This window comes from Silurus meridionalis, chromosome 9 (assembly GCF_014805685.1).
Source record: "Silurus meridionalis isolate SWU-2019-XX chromosome 9, ASM1480568v1, whole genome shotgun sequence".
In the NCBI taxonomy this organism is placed as follows: domain Eukaryota; kingdom Metazoa; phylum Chordata; class Actinopteri; order Siluriformes; family Siluridae; genus Silurus; species Silurus meridionalis.
Window position 1 is genome coordinate 5,939,267 of NC_060892.1, and position 26,513 is coordinate 5,965,779.

Here is a 26,513-nt window from a genome sequence, read left to right on the forward strand (position 1 = left end):
TTTTTCTCTAAAATATATATATATACATATATATAATATTATGGGTTTGACTCATGGCACCTTTACGTTCTTTCATATGTGTGCAGAATCACAAAGCGCTTTATTGCTTATGTTTTCACTTACAAGGAATTTGTTTTGGTTACAGAAGCTTCCAGTTGCTCATTTGTAATCACAATTAAATATTCAAATATATATATATATATATATATATATATATATATATATATATATATATATATATATATATATATAGTAGTATTGCACAATTTATTTTTATAAAAATAAATAAAAAGTATTAGTGCAAAAAAAAATTAAATAAAAATCATTTTGATCGTTATAAGTAGTATTGTACATATTTTTATTATACAATGGGGAGAGTATTTAAATATTCATAAAGTAGACTGGCTGTCCTGTGGTTTGGTGCTATACAAAAAAAAAGTATATGATTTGGATATGAGGGACCCAGTGTGATTTTCTGAGCCCCTTCAGGAGTTCTTCAGGAGTGGGCAGAGGAACACCAATAATCCTTTCAGCTGTCAGAACCATCCTCTGTAGTCTTCTGATAATCCTAGTTCAATAAGAGAGCACTGCATGATTAAAAAAATGGACCACAGTTTATTTATAAACATATCCTGTGTGAATGGTAATCTTTTAAAAGCTTTAAAAGGCATTAAATGAACTGAGGTATTAATAAAGTAAACTATTTGAGCACTTGTTTAAATATACTCCACCCCTGCATGTGTGTACTCATGTTTTGTTTTAAGTCCTTTGTGAGGACCAGAAAGGATTACGCATCCTAAGGCAAATGTGGTGTTAAATGTCCTTACAAAGTCCTTGTAACTATATAAGTACATTATTTGTATGTATAGGATGAATTGATGTCTGTTTAAGCTACATGCTTAGGGACGTGGTAGCTCAGTGGTGGTTTTGGGGTCAAAAGGTCAAGTCAAGTCAAGAGGCTTTTTTATTGTCATTTTTATTGTCATGAATTAAATTCCCGCACTTTCAAGTAGTCACTGCTGGGCTCATGAGCAAGTCCCTTAACCCGCAACTCTTAACTGCTCAGTTATTTAGACATTGGGATAATTGTAAGTCACTCTGAATAAGTGCATCTGCCAAATGCTGTAAATATAAATGCAAATACATTCATACCCGCTCCAAGTTTTCTTCTAAAGTGCATCAGCTCAGAAATAGATGTCCAGAGCAAGACCAGTTAAGGTATGGACAAATGGTTGTAGCCACCTGACAATAAGACTGGTATGTGATTTCTCATTTTAGATCTAGTCCCTATTTGCTGTTACAAAATGTTTCACTCTTCTATCAAGATGTTCCATTAGTTTAAAACACTCAACCTTCTGACCCAAAATTCCAATCCCACAACTTAACCGCTGAGCTACCATGTCCTCAGCTCTAAGTTCTATCAACTAAATTGTCTGCCAAATTCATAATTGTAATGTAAATGCTATTCATATTATTGTACAATCAGGTGTGTTTACCAAAGACCCCAACAAACAGTAGATGCTCAAGTTCCTGAGTTCGGTTCATTCCAATTTTACTTGTATAGCGCTTTTAAGATAGACACTATCTATTGTCCCAAAACAGCTTTTCAGAAATAAATAGATGAATCATTTCAATTTGTAAATCAGCCGATGGTGATGACCTAAGACCTTATAAGTAAGAAACCCTGAGAGGAACCCGATTCATCAATAGAACCCATCCTCACCTGGGACACACCGAATATTAATTCATTATAGTGTAGTTTCATCATTTTTGAGGTTATAAACTGTATAGATTCAGAGTTTAATTGATTTGAGTTGAAAATAGTTTACATTAGAAATCGGAATATGGACATTTGGAGCAATAATCAGATAATTCAGGTTTCCAGGTTTAAGCATATCTTAGATTATTAGTTTGGGTGGAGTTCTACATGTTCTACCTGTGACCTGTGGGTTTTTCTGGGTTTTTCTATCACCTCTCAAAAAAAAAGTGAGATAGAGGTAGTTACACCTCAGTCATCAAAAATTCATGAAAAAAAAAATCAGCTTTCATTCACATTCAGGGTTCAACATCGCATAAATAAACTACAGTCGTCAATATATTAATGGTCCTCACAATGATAGCACTAAACCATTAGGTGTTTTAAAAGCTGTTAGATGCTCCTGTGGCTTCATCTGAGCTGAATAGGTGTCTGTTGGAGGTCAGGCTGCTGGGAGGAGGTGGATATCTGATCTGATATCTTACACACCCAGGAGAGGGGCTGGACTTCAGGGACAGGTTTTTAGAGTTTCACCACTTCTTTTTTTTACAAGAAGGTGTCGACTTCACTCTCGAGCTTCAGCCAATGGTGAGTAATATCTATTTCTCTGAAGATCTCAAAACATTTGTAATAAAATAAATAAAAATAAATGACATGTTTTTACTCTTGAGAAGGTGTTCGATCGTGTGTAAGAGTTCTGCCATGTTTAATCTTTTTTTTTGTTTTATTGTTAGAAACATTTCTCCATTCACCCCAATGGGCTGCAAATTAAATCATTTTGAACATTAATTTCAAATTGATTGTGTTTCTTTTTCTAGGATTTTGTTGCACTTCACTGAACTTGAACTAATTCATGGAAATAAAAACTGGTTGAAATCTAATAAAATTGCTTAGTTTAATAACAAAATAATCCAAATATAACATTTAATCTTATATTTGCTTAATTATAATCTACTCATAGAATATACAATCTGCATTGGACTCTGTTCAGGTGTTTTCTAATGTTACAATGCCATTTTTGCAGTGTATACATTTTGCCAAATTGTCACGCGGTTTTGATGACACTGATATCCTGTATCCCCTCAGGACAAGAGACACTAAGGAAAACAATTCCCATATCAACAAACTGAATTATACACACACTTCTATTTATAAATATAATAAAATGTCCTTATTTGGTTTTTATCTCTGCTTTAATTAATATGTTTTAGGGAGAATAAATGAATACAAAACAACCTATTTCAAATATTGTAACAAAACAATGTGGCATTTTGTGTCTTTACTGATGATACATATGAACACACTATTATTGGTGCAGAGACTGAATACCAAAACCTCTTGTTACAGTTTGTACACCAAAAAAACAACAACAGGTCAATTGGTTTATAATCTGAACAAAATGAATTTCTATGAAAGTATTAGACATAGACTTAGATATACTTTATTCATCCTGTGAGGGAAATGATTGTGTTACAGCAGCGGGTTACACAAACAGTGTAAAAAAAATTACAATTAAAATTTGTGTTTATTAAAAAAATGTAAAAAGCAGAATGTAATTATATAATTGTAAAACTTATAAAAAATTTATATAACTTTTATAAATAAATACAATATTGCAGATGATGCATGCTGTAGTGAGTAGTGAAGAGTGAGTAACATTCATGTCATGTTATAATTAAGTCATAAGTAATTATTTGACTTTACTGTGCATTATAGCATTGTAAATATGATAAGGAGCGTTTAGTATTATTATTATTACTATTATTATTATTTTTTTTTTTTACAACAAGCACCTTATAACTGTTTGCTACAAGAGCTGTCTTGTTTTTTCTCCTTGCATACTGCATATATACTATTAGAGAGATTATTCATACAAAAAAACCTAATGATATATATACAGTACAGACCAAAAGTTTGGACACACCTTCTCAGAGTTTTCTTTATTTTCATGACTATGACACACTGAAGGCATCAAAACTATGAATGAACACATGTGGAATTATATATGGAATTATATACATAACAAAAAAGTGTGAAACAACTGAAAAATGTCATATTCTAGGTTCTTCAAAGTAGCCACCTTTTGCTTTGATTACTGCTTTGCACACTCTTGGCATTCTCTTGATGAGCTTCAAGAGGTAGTCACCTGAAATGGTCTTCCAACAGCCTTGAAGGAGTTCCCCGAGAGATGCTTGGCACTTGTTGGCCCTTTTGCCTTCACTCTGCGGTCCAGCTCACCCCTAAACCATCTCGATTGGGTTCAGGTCCGGTGACTGTGGAGGCCAGGTCATCTGGCGCAGCACCCCATCACTCTCCTTCCTGGTCAAATAGCCCTTAATGCCTTCAGTGTGACGCTACAATTTTCATAGTCATGAAAATAAAGAAAACTCTTTGAATGAGAAGGTGTGTCCAAACCTTTGGTCTGTACTGTATATATATATTTACTGTAATGTAATGTATTTTTATAAAACATATAATAATGTAAAATCCATTATAATTTGTTGTAAACAGTAAATACATTATATAGACAAAAGTATGGTGGTTCTTCCCCAAACTTTTACCACAAAGTTGGAGGCACACAAGTGTATAGGGTGTCTCTGTATGCAGTGGCATTAAACTTGCTCTTCGCTTAAACTAGGAGACCCAGGCCTGTTCCAGCATGACAATGCCCCTGTGCACAAAGCCAGCTCTATGAAGATAAGCTTCGACTGAAGTTGGGTTGAAGTGAAAGATCTTGAGTGGCCTGCTACAGAGCTCTGACCTCGTCCATACTGAATACCTTTGGTATGAATTGAAACACTGAGAGCACTCCAGACCTCCTCACCTCACCTACATCAGTATGTGACTTTACTAACACCCTTGTGGATGAATAAACACAAATCTCCACAAACACACTCCAAAATCTAGTGGAACATAAACCCAGAAGAGTGGAGGATATTATAACAGTAAATGGGGACTAAATGTGGAATGAGATGGAGAGCATATATGAATCTGGTGTGGCCATATTAATGGTCAGGTGTCCACAAACGTTTGTCCATATAGTGTAGGTCTGACTAGTGTTGCTAACACAGTGTCATTTTTAGATGTCTTGAGCGACTATAGTAAAAAAAAAAAAAAAGATACTTGTGATAAATCTAGTGATAATAGTCCTGCATTTGATATGTCTCTCAAGCTGCAATCTATACAAGCTAAGAGAAGCTGTGTTTATTTAACATTTAGGAAAGGAGTCTCCAAATTTAAATAAATTCCCCCAACATGTTTAGGACAAATGAATTTAGGCTTTGCAGTTTCTCAGTACTATAACAACTATTGCTATGAAACGTTTGTCTCAAGACAGATAAAATATAGACATTGTTGCGGAAGTGGCTGTTTTCAGACTTTTATAATGTAAGTGAGAAAAATGTTTCAGTAATATTTCACAACATTAAATGTATCAGTGGTACAGTACTCTTCTTCAGCACCCCATAATGTCATTGTGTTTAATTCTTCACTGAGCTAATATATCTGTCCTAACAGACAAAACTCGGTGAGAAGAAAACATTGTGTACATTTACTTTGTACTGAATCATTCCTTCAGAATGGATTTTTAAAGTTTTTGGCATTGTTATGGAACTGAAATAGTATCAGTACTGTTAGTGGGTTACAGGGTGTGTGAGCAGGCAGCATAACAATGCTGCGAAGATCCGGATGAAACTGTAGTATGCTGAAACTTATTTGTGGTTCCAGGTCTCAGAGGTTCAGATTTCTGAGGACTAATAAAGCAATGAAACAGCAGCAGCAGAGTACGTGGCCTGAGGCTGATCCTCCTTCCACATCGTCCTCCTCTGTGTGCAGATACATTACACTGTACAGCATCTTGGTGTTCCTCCTCATCTGTGCTTTTGTGGGTGTCATGATAGGTGAGTGCCACTGTGCAAAAAAAAGTTCGCTATTGACCTGCATGCATGTATATGCTGGAAATGTCAGGTGCTGCTTTAAATATAGTGAAATACTGAAAATAGCGAAATACTGAAACTTATATATAGAAATTAGAAACTCAGTATAGTTTACTAGTATACTTTAGTATACACTTTAATGTACAACTCCGCCTTCAGAGTTAAGCCACTCCCAACAGGCTATGTCTGACCAGTTTTGCTAACATAGTGTCATTTTTAGATGGACATACTTTGGCCCAGCTAGGCCAAATTAAAGGTCACCATGGTTTAACTTTATCCCTTTATGACCCCTAGTTTGGGCATCTTTGTTATAGACTAAGTTGCTTAATCATTGAATTGTGGTTGTCAAACTATCCACACTATACCATATATGTAAGAAGTAGAAAATAAGGCAAAAATGGCTTTTGGAAAAACATTTGGAAAAATAAGGACCAGCTTTAATTTTTTTGTCTAGCTCATCTTGTGATGAATATTACAGATGTTAGTAGGTGATAAACTGTTCTGTTGATCCCGTTCAGTGTACGCGGTGCAGAAGGAGCATTACTTCATGGACACGGTGGAGTTAAAAGGCCTACAATACAAAGCCGACCTCAAGGATAAAATGTCTGCATTTTTTTTAATCCTGACAGCCACTTTGGAAACAAAGGTAGGAGCAGCACAAAGAAAAAGGTAAAGTTCTTATTTAATCTGGTTGTTTTGAATTTTGAAATGAAATTCATGTACTCTGGATTTAACCTTACAGATGTTCTATCAGGTTTCTGAGGGGTTTAGTGATATTTAAATGGCACGGCTGTGTAAGGAATAAAACACTCAGGCGCATGCTGGTAAAGGAATTTAATAATGATTTTAGTTTCACCACTCAAAAATGCCAGTATTAATCTTTTGCTTGACAGATTATACGTTTTATCTGTTTATAGTTACATTTAATGTCGCAGAACATCTGTGAAACAAAACAAAATCACTTGCAGTATAGCAGCTATAAACAGCCCTACCCTCAGCAGCCTCTCTTTTTTTGGTCTATTTTAATATGAACGGGACAAAAATGCAGCTCTTCACAATACTCGAGAAACAAAGCGCAAACTTCTTCCTCCTAAAGATTAAAAATAAAATTAAAAGTAATATTGATCAACAGCTTCTGGTCGATCAGAATCCAGCCTTTAAAGTCGCTGCTTCCAATCATTGTTGTGTTTATGTTGAGTTTCCTGGTCTTTCATTATATACACAGTTTCAGGATCATTTACAATATTTATTCGTGTAAAGATTTGCACATACTTAATTCAAAATGATAAAAACCAACTAAATATTTATTTAGTTGTTATTAATATAACTATTTTTAAATGTTTGAAGTAACTAAAATGTATCCAAAAGTACATAGAAGAATTATTATTTCACTTAAGATTTTGTGCCTCCTTTTCATAAGAACACATTTCGTTGTGTTTTTTTTTTGTTGCATTTTTCCATCATATCATCAATATGCAGGCGACCGTTCCCATGGTTTGGCGTACAATTTCTTTATATTACGATGACAATAGCGATACGAAAAAATAACACGTTGGGACGATACGTGAGATGCCTTACTCTCGCCAGCGGTCGACAGAGTTCAGTTACCTCGGTGTTAAAGTGTGGGTTTTTTCGACGTTTTTGGTGTTTCAAAGCCAATTTTTAGTTCTTGCCTTTTTTTATCCACATCACCAGATTACTATTAACAAATTACAGCACACTAGCCCATACAGATACCATTCTTTAAGACTCCTGGGTAGGCTAGGCCATGTCTCAACTTACGATATTTTTAAGTCACTATATAGTCATGTGAACACGTCTCCATCGTAACACGGGGACTACCTGTATATAACAGAACAAGGTATTTTTTAGCATTCTAATAAAAATAAGTTTTCTTTAGATTGAAATGTAGTTGCTGTCATATTAAGTATAATGTAATGGTGCTCAAATTAGAAAACTTGAAAAAAAAATTTTTTTAATTAAATTGACAATTTTATTATATTACATCTATTGTTACAATCAGCCCTGAATACTTTTCCTCTTTCCCTACAGATGCACGATATTTTCATGACCTCATCAATTGCATCCCATTTTGTTTCCTGCCATATCGTTGCATACGGGTAGGTGTGATCGAGAATTTATACTTCCAGAACATACTAACAATAGACATTTGGGAAGCGTCCTTTATCCTGCATGCCTCTGCGATTTTTTTGCAGGAACATCAGTGATAACGTGATGGTGACGCTTCGTTTGGTCTTCAGAGTGGCCGAATTTCAAGTACATTTTACAGACTACAGTGAGAATTTCTTCCAGGAGCAGATTCACTACAGCTTTCAGGCTTTGGTCACTCCAAACCCGCTGATTGTTCCTGAGTTTGGAAAAATTCAAAACATCGTACCTCTGGGTAAAAGCAAGTTCTGGAACGATTAACCTTTATACATCTGCTTTTGTTAAGTTTCTCTGCAAATGACTACAATCCTTTATTCATTAAAGAGTGACAGCGTATTTTTTTGCATGTTACATATATCACATATATTGTAAATAAGTTAGTTCCTGTTTTCAATTACGTTATCGCAGGTTTAAACAGTCGTTCAAGCTCTTTTTTTCCTTTATGGAAGGAGTCAGAAAACTGTGTTATATTTTTACAACGCTACAAAGCAATGACACTGGAAACTTCTTCCATTTAATGTAAAATTGATGTCTCTTTAGAGAATCCTGCAACCATTGTATATACACATTTTTGTAGCAGTTTATTCAATCCAACTTAGTTTTATTTGTATATTGCTTTTGGACACTGTGCCAAAGCAGCTTTACAGAGATAAATAGGTTATAAAATATGAATTCACAAGTTTAGTGCCTATAAACTTCTCCCGGTGGAGGCAGTGGTCAGGAAAAATCCCCCGAAGAGCACCTTAACCCTAAGCCTTAAGAGGAACCAGACTCAAAAGGGAACCCATCCTCATTAGTTAGGCACCGAATGTACATTATTGTCTTGGCCCAAGGGAGTGTAGGAACAATAACAATGTAGTTTGTTGCAGGTTGTTTGGACAAAAACAGTAGGACAAGGGGTTAGAGTGGTTATTGCTTGTAATGGTCAAGTGTAATGGTGTAACAAATAAAATGCTGTTCAACAGTGACAAGAAGACTAGACTCACACAGGCAAGAGAACTGTTTTTGACAACTATTTTAAAAGCTAAACTAACTAACAATCAGCCACAAAATAGCTGACTACACTGGGCTACACTGTCAGAAAAATACAAGGGGTGGCACCATGCCATCTATCCTATGATGTCTAAACAATGATGATACCTATGTGGTGGAATATATGTGTCCACACATTCTTACCTGTTCTCAAACAGGGTGACTAGCAAACACTTCTCTTCCTCCTCTTCCTCCCAGGTAGTGCTTCAGGTTACTGCTTTTAAATTGTAGGCTCCACCTCCTCTGGACAGGCTCTTGCTCTTTATTGGTCCCCTTTTTTCCAGGCCTTTACTACAATTAACTGGTGACTCCACCTATATGACAGTAGAGAGCCAAAGAAAGAGCTAATAGGGGTGTGTGTGTGTGTGTGTGTGTGTGTGTGTGTGTGTGTGTGTGTGTGTGTGTGTGTGTGTGTGTGTGTGTGTGTTGGGGGGGTGTAACAGTAAGGCATAGACCACTTCATATGCTGGCAGCTTGAATGCATCTTGTATGATAATCTATGATAAAACAGGAATCAGGCTCATATATGTTTATTTCTTGTATATTTTATAATTCTTTGCTTATCTGTTCTCAGGTTCTAGCGGAAAGTCATACTATGTAATCGACCCTAACGAAAGTGAGAATGGATTTCATTATACTGTTTCTCAAAACTCTTTTAAAGGTGCAGTTTGTCTTGTTTTTTTTTCTCGACCTGGAAGCTGTCCCATTAAAATGATAACATTTGTATTTATAGAAATAAAAAATCTTTTACTCATTCCAATTGCTGTTGTCTATTTGGGAAATCAAAATCGGTGGTCATCAACAAATCTTTTATCTTTCAGCACCACAAATCTGTGGTTGGTTCAGAAACTGCAAGTAGCCGCCAATATTTGAAAATTAATATTAAACATCAGGAACACAAATAGACCTGTAACTTTGTTTCATACTTCTTTTGGCCAAACAAACTCTGTTTAATGTATACACATCAGTTGCTCTGTCCACTTCATGCTTCTATACGTTGTCACCTGACTGCTATAAAATGATAACTATCAAGTTGAAAGAGAAAAAAAAATCGTATTTTCTTTGTAGTGCTAGTCGAACATACAATATATGGACAAATGTTTTGGGACACCTGACACTTTTGCAGCAATACATGGTATATCCTCAAACTGTTGGACTCACAAAGCTGGAGGCATTATGGCCAGACATCCACGAATTGTTGTCCATATAGTGTACCTTAAAAATCAGTGATTGGTTCTTCTGGATAAATTCTTCACAAGAGACATCTGTTTGCATTTTTCCAGCTACAGAGATCAGCTCTACCCCGAGATAGAACAAGAAAACTCATCTTTCAAATCATATATACTTTAATCAAAAGGAGGTGGAGTTCATTTAGAAAAGCTAGTCAGTGTTTACACTGGAGTTACATTCAATTTCACCTTGCATGCAGTAGGGGGCGCTAAAAATAGCAAACGACTCCTTTAATGTTAATAACAAAAGTGGAAATATTATACCATGTCCTATAAGATTTATTTATACAGCATGTCAATTTTCTTCATTCCAGGTAGATGTCCTGATGACATGTTCACCTGTGCCAGTGGAGAGTGTGTGACTAAACCAAATCCTGAGTGCGACTCCGTGTTGGATTGTGCTGATGCGTCAGACGAGGCATACTGCTGTGAGCATTTACTTATCATATTACATATTATCACTTTATCTGGTCAGGTCATCATCTGCTGATCTATGTGAAGTGCATTTCCACATCACCATGCAGAAAATTTTTATAAAATGTAATGAAAAGAAATTATGAAAAAAATTTCTAATCATTAGTTTGTTCTGAATTCGGTTCCCTGGTGGTCTAGTGGTTAGGATGCGGCGCTCTCACCGCTGCGGCCCGGGTTTGATCCCCAGTCAGGGGACCAACCCCAGCCATTAGAGTTACACAAACCTTAGTGCCGGTCCCAAGCCCGGATAAATGTGGAGGGTTGCGTTAGGAAGGGCATCCAGCGTAAAAACATGTGCCAAATCAAACATGCGGATGACCCGCCGTGGCGACCCCTAATGGGAGAAGCCGAAAGAAAGTTTAAGTTTGTTCTGAATTTACCAAGTATTCACAAATTTGTTTAGTGTAAAAATAGTGATTATATTAATAATGTTCGATAATTTATGTTAAATATATCTACTTATCTATAGTATATACTGTCATGTGCAAATGTTTTTTATATTCAAAGCACAAAGTGGAAAGTTTACATTATACGTTCTATATTGTATTCATTCCAAAGTTGCATCTTCCTTCCCAAATATGCTGATTTTTGGTTATACCATGTAGACCTATCCTTTAACTTTTTGAAATGCTCTCATATCATCTGGACATCTTCTGTATGTCCTCAGGGCAAAAATGTACCTATCAGGTCTATATACAGTACAGAAATGTTCTTGAAAAAAAAATACAAAATGACTTCACTGCATCTGTTCCATACAGTACATAAAAATATACCTTAAGAAATACTTATTTAGACTTAAATAACTGTCATTTAAATCCATGTTAATGGATTAAAAATAATAATGTTAGTGGAAGCCACCTTTCATTGGAGGTTAATCATTGTTGAGGTGTACTGTGCAGCGATTGGGGGCTTAAATGAAGAACTATTTCATGCAAAAAAAGTGTGGTCGTAAGCCATTGTAGACTGCTAATAAACCATTTATGTGGAGTGTTCACCATTTACTGCAAAATAATATTTTTTTAATCCATTGTGTTTGTAATGAGTAGCATGTGGCAGGAAACTGGTGGTGGACAGTCGGGTTGTTGGGGGTGGAAATGCCCGTCATGGTGATTTGCCCTGGCAGGTCAGTCTAAGACTTCGCGGCAGTCACACTTGTGGCGCTTCCATCATCAACCGCCATTGGCTGGTCAGCGCTGCACACTGCTTTGAGAGGTAAGTGCTCAAGCAATCAACAGATAAACCTTTTAACAGCTCAATTCTTGAACCCAGAAAAACATAGAATCTTTATACACCAAACCCCTCAACATCTACACCGCTAAATACTGCTAAAACAATGAACCATTAAAACTGCCAGGCACTGTCGAAAACAACTAAAACATTTAACCCCTTAACTACTCAGTAATTGAAACAATACACCACTCAGCCAATCAGTATGCTCCTAAACTGCTGAACCACAGAACTACTAACCAATACATCACTTATCCACTAAGCCAGAGTGCCATTACACAACTAACCCTCAATCGCTAATTAATAAACTGCTAATTCTAACAGCTACTAAAGCCTACAATCAGTCAGTATCTTAACCCCTCAAAAACTAAATCATTGAGCCCTCAACCACTTAAACATTCAGTTATACAATCAATCCCCAACCCGCTGAACAATATACCCTCTACACCACACATGAATTCTTTTACAGGTTTAGTATATTAAATGCTCTCTTCTGTTCCCTGTAGCAGTAAAAACCCAAGGGACTGGACGGCGCTGGTTGGAGCCAGTTCAGTGAGTGGGATGGAGAAAGGAGCCTTCACTGTAAACATCAAAACGCTGATCCTATCTCCAGATTATAACCCCATAAACTCAGACAGTGATGTAAGCGTGCTGGAGCTGGAGAAGCCTCTGACTTTCACTCCTTACATCCAGCCCATCTGCATCCCATCCTCGTCTCACGTCTTCACTCCTGGACAAGACTGCATCGTATCTGGATGGGGAGCCACCTCACAGGACAGCAGTAAGTGGGGTGATATAAATGGGTTCAGGGTAAACCCATGTGCAAATTGCAAACTAAATTTCCTCCATTATCAAAGTTTATAGGACTGTGGTGAGACCTGAGATGTTGTATGGTTCAGAGACAGTGGCATTGAGTAAAAGACAGGAGGTGGAGCTGGAGGTAGCAGAGCTGAAGATGTTGAGATTTTAATTGGCAGTGACAATGATGGACAGGATCAGAAACGAGTTTATTAGAGGGACAGCGCATGTAGGACGTTTTGGAGACAAGGTGAGGAAGGCGAGATTGAGATGGTTTGGACATGTTCAGAGGAGGGACATGGGGTATATCAGTAGGATCTGCTGTAGCGACCCCTAATGGGAACAGCGAAAAGAAGAAGAAGAAAAAGAAGAAGATGATTGTAGCTTTTAAAAAACAACATAAAAAATGTAAAGATGGTGGGATTAAGTACAATATAACAGTGTACTTGGTGGTGTGAGGGTTCAGTCATTTGGTAAGGAAAAATGCAAAATAGCCTTTCAAGCAGTCTTTTAGCCTACATGTAAAATAAGGCCAAAATTCGGTATATTTTTTCATCATATAAAGTTTTTGTTGTTATTTATGACAATATACCATCTCCTAATAGTATCAACATTACAGAACTACATATTCTAATGTAAAAAGTCATGCTATGTTTGACTGTTTACCGTTAAACAACTTGCACACAATGGGCTAACTATTTAAATATTGTGTAAATAAATCAAAACACTAAGTAGACTAACATTTGAATAATCTATTATGTAAAGATTATGTAAATTCTACGCAAACACCAACCTAACACAAACACATGCCTAAAACTAAGCAAAATCAATAGGTAGCCTTTCTATTAACGTATAATCATTTATAACCAATTAGCAAAACATGCTAATCTGTTAACGTATGAGGAGATTACACTGAATATTCCTCATGATACTAGATAACTTTACCCTTGTTACTTGTGAAGTAAAATGAATGTCAAATAAGAGCTAACATAGCATTAACATTTATTTGAAAACCTACTTTCTGTGTTAGCTTTATATCTTTTTGTATCCCTGCGTGTTTGTGAACAGAAACGTTGCCTTCCACACTTCAAAAGGCCTCAGTGAAGATCATTGATTCCAACGTGTGCAACAATTCCAAAGTATACAGAGGGCCCTCACCAGTAACATGATGTGTGCCGGCTTCCTGCAGGGAAAAGTCGACTCCTGCCAGGTTTCTTTTCATTATTGTCCATATTCATGATCTAGTTCAGGAGGAAATCTGAAGATTTATGAAGTTGTATAGGATTCCAGAGATTTCACTGATTGATGACAGTTCCATTATAATGCATAAACATTAGTGATTAGTCTATGACTAAAAATATGCTGCTTGACTAGTGGCACAAGGGATGACCGATGGGACACATCATATTTAAAACTTATTTAGAGTATGAACACATGCTACTATGCTGGGGGGATGTGGTAGCTTAGTGGTCAAGGCATTTGACTCAAAGGTGATGAGTTTCAATCCCAGCCACACCAAACTCTAAACCCTAAACAAGGCCCTTAGGCCTATAACTGCTCAGTTATTTTAATGAGTTAAATGTAAGTCACTGTGGATAAGGGGGTCTACCAAATGCCATAATGTTCGATCATTCTATTTTTCAATCTTTATTTCATTTGTGGAAAGTCATTGCTTTCTCAAGTAATGTTTCTATTCTTTTAGCTTATCTGATCTGATGAGCTGCTTTTAGCTAAACAATGTAAAAAAAACCCATGTGATTTGCTGTAAAAGAAGACTGACTTCAAAAGCCATGTTGGATCATGTTTAGAAATAAACAGCTGCTTAACTATAGGCATGTCTATCAGCTAAGTCATATTAGCACTGTCTTGTTTGAAACACCATCAATTTGCCCCACAGGGAGACTCAGGAGGTCCTCTGGTGTGTGAAGGCAGTCCTGACAGCTTCTTCCTGGCAGGTATAGTGAGTTGGGGAGCAGGCTGCGCACAAACCAATAAGCCTGGAGTGTATTCCCGGGTCACCGCGCTCCGCAAATGGATCCTGAGCCATGCTGAGCCCATTAGCATTCAGTACAGACCTACGGTTCGCAGCGCAACAAACACTGCAGTCCTTCGTGCTAAGTCCATCACATCAACTCCTTTGGTGTCAGATAGGAATACTACAACTGGTGAGAATGTGATGATGCACTAATTATATCATTATGCTCTACTACATGCCTTTGCATTATAAAAATGCCATATCTGGATTCTGATTGGTCAGAAGCTGTTGATTAATGTTATATACCTTTTTTTTTTTTTTTATGAATAATTATAGTTTCTATAGAAACAACTTTATTTGTGCTTCCAATGTGTACAGTCGCTGAAATAGTAAAGTTTTTGGAGACATTTATTTGTGTAAGCAAAAGTTTATTTAACATTCATGAAAGGAGTCTCCAGTGTCAGAGATTTACCTGATTTACCTCTGGAGAGAAATAACGGGATGATGAGGGAATATTTGGGGGTTCAAGCCCTGGTATTGCCAAACTGCCACTCTTGGGCAAACCCTTAATGCTCTGTGCTCCACGGGCACTGTATCATGCTGACCCTGTGCTTCAATCCCAGCTTTCTGCTGGGATATGTGAAGTAAAGAATTTCACTGTGCTTTAATGTGACAAATATAATTATGAAGAGTAAGCTAACTTTCTGCCACTGCATTTCAGTATAGTTTTAAGGCTAAGAGGTGGCACAGCAGCTAATTTTCTAGCCTTCAGATTCTGAGCTTGGGTTAATGTCTGTGCAGATCTTGTGCATGTTCTCTGGTTTTGATTTTTCATCCACCGTAATATAAACATGCCAGTAAGCAGATTTTCAAAGTTAAATCTCCCCTTAATGTGAGTGTGGATCAAGGGTGTATTCCCACCTCATTACAAGTGTTCCCAGGATGGGCAAAGGATCCACCTAATGTGTAAATTTCAGGCTTAACAAATATCCTTTTTTTTAGGAGCTGTAAACTGCAGTGGAAACTTTGACTGTGGTGCAGGAGTGTGTATCAGCAAGATAAATCCTGAGTGTGACAGAGTGGCTGACTGCTCTAATGAAGCCGATGAAAAGGACTGCAGTCAGTAAAGCACTTTTTATACACATTTATATCAAGTAATGAGTCTATGTGCATGGAAAATTTGTTCAAAACACTGTTGATTTACATGAGAATAAAACCTTGAATGACCCAAAGTTTTTTTTATCCAGACTGTGGCCAGAGACCTGAATTTCCCCCCCAGAGAATTGTGGGAGGTGTGAGTGCCTGTCGAGGGGAGTGGCCATGGGTAGCAAGTCTGCAGTTTCAGCGTTTACATCGCTGTGGAGCCACTCTGATACACTGCAAATGGCTCCTTACAGCTGCTCACTGCTTCAGCAAGTACGCTTCGAGAAGTACAGATACACACTTCATACAACGCTCAATTCATGCGAATTGCGTCACCCATAAAATGTTCTAATCTTTAAGAGCTATGATCTTTAGGAGCTTTAGAATCAGTCCTTGAGATTTAAGGATTTTAATGTTAGGGTTGTCACTGATGGTCCTGGTTCCTTGAGAGGAACCAGACTCAAAAAGTAAGATATGACAGCATTTTAGTGGCACTTAAAAAAATTAAGAAAATGAAGAAAAAAAAATCTAAGATTACAAAATTAAAGTCGAAATATTTGAAGACTAATGTCAAAATTCTGAGAGTAAAGTCGAAATATTTTGAGAATAATGTCATAGCAGTACGAGATTAAAGTGCGATACATGTTAGCAAGATCAGCTCTTGTTTCTTAAGAAACTATGAAGATGATGATGAAAGAAATCGACCCTGTAGGAGTTAAACACTGGTGCTTGGAGGCTACAAAGCCCAAAGTGTACCAGCACACCACCTTCCTCATAGCACATATTTAACCCCACCCTGCGCCACAATTCTGCTTAAACACTGCTCAACTGGTCCCTCTATCTTTCAGTTTGCAGGGACGACATGCCTCAGGGGTTCTGATTGGAAACTCATGAGTTTGATTCACAGCAACACTAAGCTACAATTGCTATGCCCTTGAGCAAAGCCCTAAACCATTAATTGCTCAGTAGCATGAATAAAATAATTGTTGATCTGGGTAAGAGCAGCTGCCAAATGGTGCAAATTTAATATATTATTCAGATCAGACACTACAATACATTTCGAGTCCAGAGTTTATTTGGTAAAGCTAAGTATGTGCTTATTCAGGGCTATGATCTTGTTCCGTTTTTGTTTTTTAAACACTTTGTGTTGTTCATCAGAAAGGAGTTAAACCCCACTGGCTGGACGGCAAGTTTAGGCTCGGTACTCCGGTCCGGATTGGGAGCTTTGGTCATCCCAGTGCAGAGGATCATCCTGCATCCTGCCTTCAACAGCAGCAATATGGACTTCGATGTGGCTCTGGTGCAGCTCTCGATCCCAGCACCGAGCTCCTACACCATCCAGACACTGTGTTTGCCCTCCCCAACACACAGCTTCTTCACAGGCACAGAGTGTTACATCACGGGATGGGGCTCAATGAGGGAAGATGGTAAGAAAGTACATTTCTTGGCAGTTTTCCCGAATGTGACTGGCGTTTAGGTATAATCTTGAAGATGATTTATATACATATGAGCTTCATAAGCACCACATCAATTTTAAAAGGGTTTCATGAGATAATAGTTATGAATACTGATTAATACTATCTAGAACTGATAAGGAACCTTAGATAAATTGTGTGGAACAAAACAATCTAACTCATCATCTTTTTGCTGCTGCAGCTGCAAAGTATAAATTTTGAACACTTTCCAAAACAGAAAAACAATGAAGCACTGACACTGAAGACTCCTTCTATAATTGTTAATGAAACCTCTCACAGAAATTCTCAATTTATTAGAATATTAGAAGTGCCTGCTGTACAAATCCCTGTGAATGAGCTTTTACTATAATCTTGAAGACGTGTGACTGATTTTATTTTAGTTTCTTCATCTGTTCTTGGTAAGCTCTACTCATCTTTTCTCACACCCTACTAGACTCTATACCTATCACACATAACATTATGACCACCTGCCTAATATTGTGTTGTTCCCCCTTCTGCTGCCAAAATGGTCCAGACAGCAGCATTAACAGCATTAAATTCTTCAGAAGTTAAAGCTACAGGAGCTCGTCTGTTGGATCGGACCAAACTGGCCAGCATTCGCTCCCTACATGCAGTCTTGGCCGTCCATGACCCTGTCACCGGTTCACCACTGTTCCTTTCTTGGAGCACTTATGATAGATACTGACCACTGCAGACCAGGAACAGCCCACAAAAGCTGCAGTTTTGGAGATTCTGACCCAGTCAGCTAGCCATCACATTTTGGTCCTTGTCAATCTCACTTAAATCCTTACGCTTGCCCATTTTTCCTGCTTCTAACATCAGGTTTAAGGACAAAATGTTCACTTGCTGACTAAAAATCCCACTCACTAACAGGTGCCATGATTAAGAGATAATCAGTGTTATTTACTTCACCGGTTTTAACATTAGAATGTCAGAATGTTATGTCTGGTTGGTGAATATTACTGATATTTAAAACACTTGCACAGAAAACTTAAGTCTGGGAATTCATCAGTCCAATTTTATTCCCTTTGTGGTACTTGTTGATTCTGGAAAATAGTAACCTAATGTCTAACCTAGCATAAACACTGTATATCAGGGATATAAGTAAACTATTTACTTTTTTACATTTTTCTTTCCATTGTTTAAATAGTGGCTATTTGTGTCATTCCTTATAATGTTCACTAGGAAAATGTTAGTTGGTAACAGAGTGATGTCACATGCTCATTTTTCTCACCTATCTTGTGTTTGGTGTTAGCAATGAGCTTCTTGTTCTGTTTTATGTTCATGTTACTGTATTAAGTATTGTTTGCTGTCTGGTTTTTTGCTAATCACTAATTGTTCCATACACGATTCAATCACAGTCATTCTCCTTTCTGTGTGGAAGAAATTTGAATATTTTATTTCTTTTTGATGCAGGAAAGCTAACTAATCAGTTACAGAAAGCTCAGGTTGGTATAATAGACCAATCCGAGTGTCAGCAGTCTTACGGAAGAAAACTGACTCCCAACATGATGTGTGCTGGATCTATGGAAGGTGGCATTGATACGTGTCTGGTGAGACTCGACTGATTAGACATCAGTTTTCTTTTTCATCATTCACATGACTTAATGTTCAGTGGTGGACAGTAACAAAGTATGTGTAATTCTTAAGTAGCTCTTTCGGATATCTGTACTTTACTGAAGTTTTTCCATTTGGGGAGACTTTCACTTTAACTTTACATATCAAAGTCAAATATCTTACCTTTTTTTTTAAACCTTTTTACTCCACTACATTTTGCGAAATTAGTCGTTCCTTATTATTTAAATGGATAAAAACGTCAAACACGCAGCGATCCACCAATCAGGATGGAACTTCTGGGTTCTGTTTTGATTGTTTTTTTTATTGCCACTTGATGGTTTATATTTATCACCAACACGCAGTTCAGCATCAGTTCAACAGCAATCAAAACATTGAGAATAATAAATGATAGACGCAACTCCTGACTCGAATATGCCACAACACACAGGGCCTTATTTTAGCGTTTTTTTTTTTTTTTTTTTTTTTTGGGGGGGGGGTACTTTTGTACTTTGACTCAAGTGAAAGTTTAAAGAGAGCACTTAAGTCATATTTTAACGAGTTTATCTCTGCTTTTACTCAAGTACATGGTTTGTGTACTTAATCCACCACTGTCAATGATCAAACCTTTGGGTTTTCAGCTTGTCTAATTGCATTTAAAAATCATACACTGAGAAACACATGGATGACTGTAGGTCTGCTCTTTTCTTCGCAGGGCGATTCCGGAGGTCCGTTAGCATGCCGTGAGCCGAGGGGCCGGTGGTTTATAGCTGGCGTGACCAGTTGGGGTCGAGGTTGCGCTCGAAACAGATTCCCCGGGGTGTACACGCGTGTCACCGCTGTCAGGGAATGGATCTCTACATACCTCCCTTTTTAAAGATGCTCACCTTCGTATGGACTTTCACCAGTTACTTGTGCATACTTACTTGAAAAGTTGCATATTTATTTTGTATATTTATTATTGCTTATGCCAAAATGAAAACCTCGGACTCTATTAGGCCTTGAAAATGTTAAAAGTTATATTATTTTAATTAGTACATTAGCCCAAATCCCACTAGGAGTGAATTGACTAGTAGATTGGGCTGGCTTTACAGTGCACAAATTTAAACATATGAGAAGGAACAAATGCAAAAACACATCTAGGTGCTTTAAAGACTCATACATTGATTGGTAATTACTGTAGCTGCTGAATCACAGCTGCGACCTCACCAGCAATCAGTGGAATTACAACTGGAAGTGTGTTTAGCTACATTTTTCTTTGTCCCTAAACGTTTCTACTTTCCAAATAATAATCAGAAACATAAGGACACGTAATAATGTTCATATTGAAAACCTGTGATCTAATAATTGTGAAGTAAAAATGACAATAAATGTATGCATCAACTACACAGGTTGAAGCTTTACTTACCGAGGGTGCCTTTTTGTATTTATAGTGGGGTGGCAATAATTTGAGTCATCTATAGATTTAATGTATGCAATTACCTGGATATCACAAAATTTGTTTACTTAAAAAAAAGATGGATGATAAGATAATAGAAATGTTTGCTGTATAAATCTTAACATCTTGTGTTGAAATGGTGAAACATGACCTGATTGTAGGTTAATAATGTTCAATAAAATTACTTGACTTCATTAATCTCTGTTCACAACCAGTGAAAATTGTAAAAACCGAATGATTAATAACTACTCCCGAGTGTAATTCCCGAGGGTGTCTGTGCTGTCGTTTGAAAGGTTAAATGAGGCAAAAGAAGACTGTTCCCAGAAATCTGACATTCGTACACAATGTAAGCTGCTTTTATTGCAGGATCCATGGTGAAGTGATCAGTGTTTAAACAAACCCACTTTTGTAGTCAGGAGATTGTGTGACAAACCAGGATCCGCCTGCGACAATTGCATTTTGTTTCGGCGCGGGTAAGAAAGTAGGCCTGCGTGGCGCGTCCTCGCGGAGAGGCTGCCGTTATGAAAAGAGAGAGACGCTCCTGAATTGTCCACGGTGAAAGCAAGTAGGTTTGTGGAGCAGGGGCCGGGAAGACGAGACGGCTCGGCGATCCCGGCGGGACGGTGTAGTGTCCACACGAGGACAAACTGAAGGAGCGCCACTGTGCTCACAGGCTCGGTCTGACTAACAATCCGCTCACTTATTGCTTAGGGTTATCGAAACATGGTTTGAAACACTGATCGGACTCGATTCGTTCCATTTCTAGACCTATAACTTTTTACGTTTTGAAGCTTATGTGGTGATTCTGTAAAACCAACCAAAATGTCCATCAATTATGAAGAAAATGAAGAAAAATGTCTTATAGGTTGTTCCCGAGTCTAAAACTCATGACCTCTTGGTTTCTCTTATGGCTTTCAGCTTCAAGGTTGTGTTTTCAGCCTAAAGCCTCTTTATGCAAGGGTCCATGTGACGACCAGGCAGATCATCAACTGGAACGCACGCATCACATACGTGCTCGTTCACGCTGAAGTCTCGAATTGTAGGTGCGTGAACAGGTGTTCCAGGCATCCATATACCGGTCCATGCACATAGCTATGCATTTCTGCAATCAAATAAATTAATCAGTCAATCAATCAATCAATCCAATATTTAGATGCATACAAAGTTAATGAGCAAATGATATACATACAAAGTTTTATAATTTCTAACATAAATGTTGTGTATATTATAAAGAGTATTTTTATTAATAACACTGTATGTACATATACGTGCATCCTAACACGTTTGTGGACACCTGACCATAATATTTGCATGTGTTTTTTAACATCCCATTCCACATTTAATCCCCATTTACTGTTATAATAGCTAGAGGTTGACCGATGGATTTTACCGATACCTGCGTTGGATTTTTAAAATGGATACTGTATAAGAAAAAACAAACACTCCATGTAATATAGTACTGAACTTTATTACAAAAAAAGTTACTGAATCCTAAAAATGTGCCAAAGAAAGTATCAATATCTTAATAAATTATAAATACAACATAGCGCTCTCCATGCAGCACGCAGTCTCGCGTGTAAAACATGCAGTGTCAGTGACTCGCCTCTAGAGGCTGCTCTCGTATTGAAAGTATGACCGGAAGCTGGAAAAAATATATTTATTGATTTTTTTCAGATAGCCGACGGTTCCAGCAATCAACTATTTGTGCCTATCGGTCGACCTCTAATAATAATCTCCACTCTTCTGGGGAGAGCATTCCACTAGATTTTGGAGTGTGTTCGTGGAGATTTGTGCTAATTCACCCACAAGGGTGTTAGTAAAGTCAGGTACTGATGTAGAGGATTTGAGGAGACCTGAGGGGTGCAGTCAGTGTTTCAATTCATCTTAAAGGTGTTGGAGTCAGAGCTAACTCTATATTAAAATATAGCAGGCCATGCAAGATGTTCAATTCCAACCCCATCTTTATAGGGGGATTTTTATGCTGGAACACATTTGAGTCTCCTAGTTTCGATGAAGAGAATCTTTTATTTAACCGCATCCAAAGTCATTGTATAAAATAATCTTTGTGGTAACAATTAAGGGAAGAACAACATATGGCTGTAAAAGTCAGATGTCCCAATACTTTTGTCCAAATAGTATAAATGGAGGGTTTTTTTTTGCCCCTCAGTACAGGTGGAAGACAAATGTAATGTAATGTTACAGCATACATAGACAATCTAAAGAATTAAACACATCCACCTTAATAGCAATAGATTTAAGAAGAAACACAAGTGTAATGCATCACTCTGAAAGTATTGAAACCGCACATATAGAAACAGAAATATATAAGTTCAACAAATAGATCCAAACCACTTTCGAGCAGTAAGAACTGGAAATACTAAATTAGAGATCACAAAAATAATTGGTTCAGTAACCAAGATTAACCTCTGCTAAACTAATGGAAAAGCTATATTGTAGAGAAGGAAAGGATCTGCGTATGATCCATAACATGCAACCTGATTCCCAAAGCAGGGAGTTAGCACGGAATGGCTTGCTCCTGAAAAGGTTCACTAAATCTTAATTGATTTATTTCAAGATGTGAGCGACAGAATAAATTCAAACGTTTGCAGAAACATTTTGTCTGCCAAAAAAATATGAAAGACTTTTAAAAGAGCTAGATGTAAATATCAGGAAATTATAGCCGAAATTCTAGTCTTTTATCTCTTCTTCAGTATTTCTCTCAAAATGTTTTCAGTGAATAGCAAAAACACCGTCGTCTTGTTGTTTCGATACTTTCACAAGGGATTGTATAATTGCGATGGTCAGGTTTCTGCATGCTTTCACATATAGAATAAGTGTACAAGTTGGTGTTTTATGCATTAGTTGAAACCACAGGTTATACCTGTTCAGAATTGTCCAACGAGCTGCCCGGTTTACAGATGCACTTCTTAAAGCATTTATCCGTCATTCTCTGAAATACAGCAAATATTCAATCAACGATTTAAACAAAAAAAACTGATAAATAAATGTATCAATAATCTAGTAATACAAATGCAGTTTTAAAACACAGCTTTCTATTTGTTTTTATAATTACAGAAAGAGAAAATTATTTAAATAGGTAAAAGCTTAAGAACAAGTAGAGATGTCTTTAATGCCAAGACATTTAGATATGATTGTTGTATGCCTTAATATGACTCAAATCTACTTCCAGCATGAAGGAAAGTAGTGAGAGAAAGTGGTGAGGGAGTTAAAGCGAGAAAATAAAGAAATAACGATTATTGAGAATGGTGAGGGAATATGAGAGGAATTCATGGTGAGGGGAATCATGGCGAGGGAAAGTGGGGAAAATGGTGACGGCACCGGTGAGGTGAACTTGCAACATACAGTGAACCGTGATTACTGCTAACAAGCTACTACTATGGAGCAAGACATTATTTTCTAAAGTACATTTAAATGCAGAAATTTAAGTCTTGGAAAGAAAAGAAAAAGAATCTCTCTGAAACACTGGTTTTCTTCTCTAAGCCTATGGGGATCATCACACAAAGGTAAAGGTAAAGAAATTAGTAAACAGTTAAATATATTTAATAAAAGGAATATATCTAGCACAACAAGCAAATCATATATATATATATATATATATATATATATATATATATATATATATATATATATAAATTTATTTTTTATTAACCCCCAATGACCACTAATACCACTGTGGTGAAGCTTTGACTTATAGAAAATGAAAAATGATTGATCTTATTAATGATTGATCTTATTAATGATTGATCTTATTAATGATTGATCTTATTAATGATTGATCTTATTAATGAAGGCATGGCTGCTCAATAATTTCAGCATGCACCCATTAACGTGTTCACACAAATAATCATTCATCAGCCTTAAAACCCAAGAGCTTCAAATCTTTTACAACATTTGAAGTAACTTTAAAAAAAAATCATGTAATATTTTAGAACAAATTAAAAACATTCTCTATCCAGACTAGCCAGATTAGCAGCTAAGCTAACCGGTGTACTGACCTGCAGCAGCTCCTGAGCGTTAGCCACCGCTATCTGCACCTTCACCTGCTCCATGATGGCGCCCGTGTCCATCTTCCCAGTTCCTGATCCAGAGGTAAAATCTGATCCAAAACTATCCATTGTTTTATTATTTTAGTTTTGAACAAATATCGGAGAATAAACTAATCTAAAGCCACACTTCCCCCCGGAGCTCTACAGACTGTACACATGTGACAGTTTCCTGAATGACCTTGAGCGGCCCCCGGAAGCGCTACTGACAAAGGTTCCTAGTAGTTATGGATGATGGGTAATGTAGTCATAAGATGCTACAGGGCAGAGACGCACACACTAGGGCCCAGAATTGCACAATTCCAGGAATTTTTAAGATTGAAAACTTTTATTGGGATTAAACGGAAATGTATGGGATAACGAAGGATAATTTTGGTTCAAACAACCAGATTTAATGCAATTTCAGTGGAATTTCTATCCTGCACATTCATCAATTACATGCACACAGCACACTTACTGCAGGTTTACTGAGGCCACGCCCTCTACATGCACTGTGCATTCCTCCATAACACACATCATTTGTGTACACAAAATAACTTTGCACAAATTTATGTTTAAAACTTCCTTGTGCTGTGTGTAAGCTATTGTGCAACAAAATAAGAATTAAATAAAAAATGTAATAAAAAAAAACATTGTATCCGTTTGCATGAATTTAGCTAATGACCAAACAAAATATTTATATATATGTTTGTGTATGATACAGTTTATATACATTTCCAAAATTTCAAATGAGTTCCCATAAATTCCTGGTAAGTTTCCAACTTAGAATATTTTTTAAATTCCCTAGATGAAGTTCTCATGAAAAACTTACGGAAATTTAACGGAAAATCTCCACCCATTTGCATCCCTACTAGATATGGAGTACCCGACTCTGATACTGAATGTAGGCTCAAAGATGCACTAGTCCTCAACACCAAGACACGTGTTAGTAAAAAGCCAAAAACAGCTTATTTATGAGGATTTACTTCCTAAAATACGAATCAAATTGTAGACCTCAACGTTGCATTAAACAAAATCAACACAACAACCTCTTTAGCATGCCAAGTCGGTCAAAAAAAAAGACAAAGTAGTGAAGTGATCTTTCAAAAATGTATCTACAATTAACAATTTAAATTATAGTATCATGTCACTAAGTAATTGCATCAAGGATCGGCCCTGAGCCCTTTCCTGTTTGCAGTGGTGATCGACAGGTTGACGGACGAGGTCAGACAGGAGTGTCCGTGGACTATGATGTTTGTGGATGATATTGTGATTTGTGGTTAGAGTAGGGAGCAGGTTGAGAAAAGCCTGGAGAGGTGGAGGTATGTGCTGGAGAGAAGGGGAATGAAAGTCTGTAGGAGTGACAACATGGTGATAGTCCAGCAGCATCTCTACTTCCATCCTGAGCATGTTCTACAGAGGGACCATCGAGAGCATCCTGAGCAGCTGCATCACTGCCTGGTTTGGGAACTGCACCGTCTCCGATTGCAAGAGCCTACAGAGGATAGTGAGGACAGCTAAAAATATCGGAGTCTCTCTCCCCTCTATCAGGGACATTTACACCACACGCTGCATCCACAAAGCCAACAGCATTGTGGACATCAGGAAAGTGTTTCCGAAGCATTCGGGCCGTCACATCCAGACTGTGCAACAGCTTTTTCCATCCCTGTGACTACTCAACACACAGAACTGAACCGTACAAAAACACACACACACTCACTCAACTGTGTACAACCTGAACTCAACACACACTCATTACTCATTTCAATCCATTCCACCACCATTTATTTATTATTTATACTAAACTATATTATACCGTACACATGCTGTTTTTTTGCACCTCTCAACTGCTGCTACTGCTGTTTTTGCACTGCATGGTGTTTGTTTACATTTACTCATGTTCATAGTCTTTCTAGTCCTCTTTGCACAGTACTGTATATTCAGAGTATCTTGTGTTATGCGTATTTGTCTCACACTGTCTTGTGTTGTGTGTCTGTACTGTTTTTTGTCTGCACTGTTTGCACTCGGTTGCACTCGATGCACTTTAGGTAGCTTTATGTTGTGTGTTGTAGCTCTATGTTGTTTAGTGTAGCACCAGGGTTCTGGAAAAACGTTGTCTCATTTTCACAGTGTACTGTGTACCACTGTGTATAGTAGACATGACAATAAAAGCCTCTTGACTTGACTTGACTTGAGTAAGACAGAGTACATGTGTGTGAATGAGGGCAGTGGAGTGGTGTGGTTGCAGGGAGAAGAGGTGGAGAA

The 26,513-nt window shown here is 37.3% G+C and overlaps 2 protein-coding genes across 2 annotated transcripts; one reads left to right on the forward strand and one right to left on the reverse strand.

Moving 5' to 3' along the window:
• The first annotated feature begins 4,504 nt into the window (after positions 1 to 4,504).
• Positions 4,505 to 20,155, forward strand: tmprss9 (transmembrane serine protease 9). Its single transcript, XM_046857524.1, is given in 17 exon segments — positions 4,505 to 4,540; positions 5,483 to 5,655; positions 6,210 to 6,337; positions 7,744 to 7,811; positions 7,908 to 8,095; positions 9,467 to 9,508; positions 10,436 to 10,549; positions 11,642 to 11,807; positions 12,329 to 12,603; positions 13,689 to 13,769; positions 13,772 to 13,830; positions 14,518 to 14,785; positions 15,598 to 15,714; positions 15,843 to 16,011; positions 16,897 to 17,165; positions 18,630 to 18,766; positions 19,483 to 20,155. Coding segments are annotated over 16 exon segments (2,379 nt in total). The 5' UTR covers positions 4,505 to 4,540; positions 5,483 to 5,519; the 3' UTR covers positions 19,645 to 20,155.
• Positions 20,156 to 20,539: 384 nt separating this feature from the next.
• Positions 20,540 to 24,461, reverse strand: timm13 (translocase of inner mitochondrial membrane 13 homolog (yeast)). Its single transcript, XM_046857560.1, has 3 exons — positions 24,222 to 24,461; positions 23,087 to 23,155; positions 20,540 to 21,307 (listed from the first exon to the last, which is right to left on the reverse strand). The coding sequence occupies exons 1-3, from the start codon at positions 24,339 to 24,341 to the stop codon at positions 21,209 to 21,211; spliced, it is 288 nt and encodes a 95-aa protein (XP_046713516.1). The 5' UTR covers positions 24,342 to 24,461; the 3' UTR covers positions 20,540 to 21,208.
• Positions 24,462 to 26,513: the final 2,052 nt, after the last annotated feature.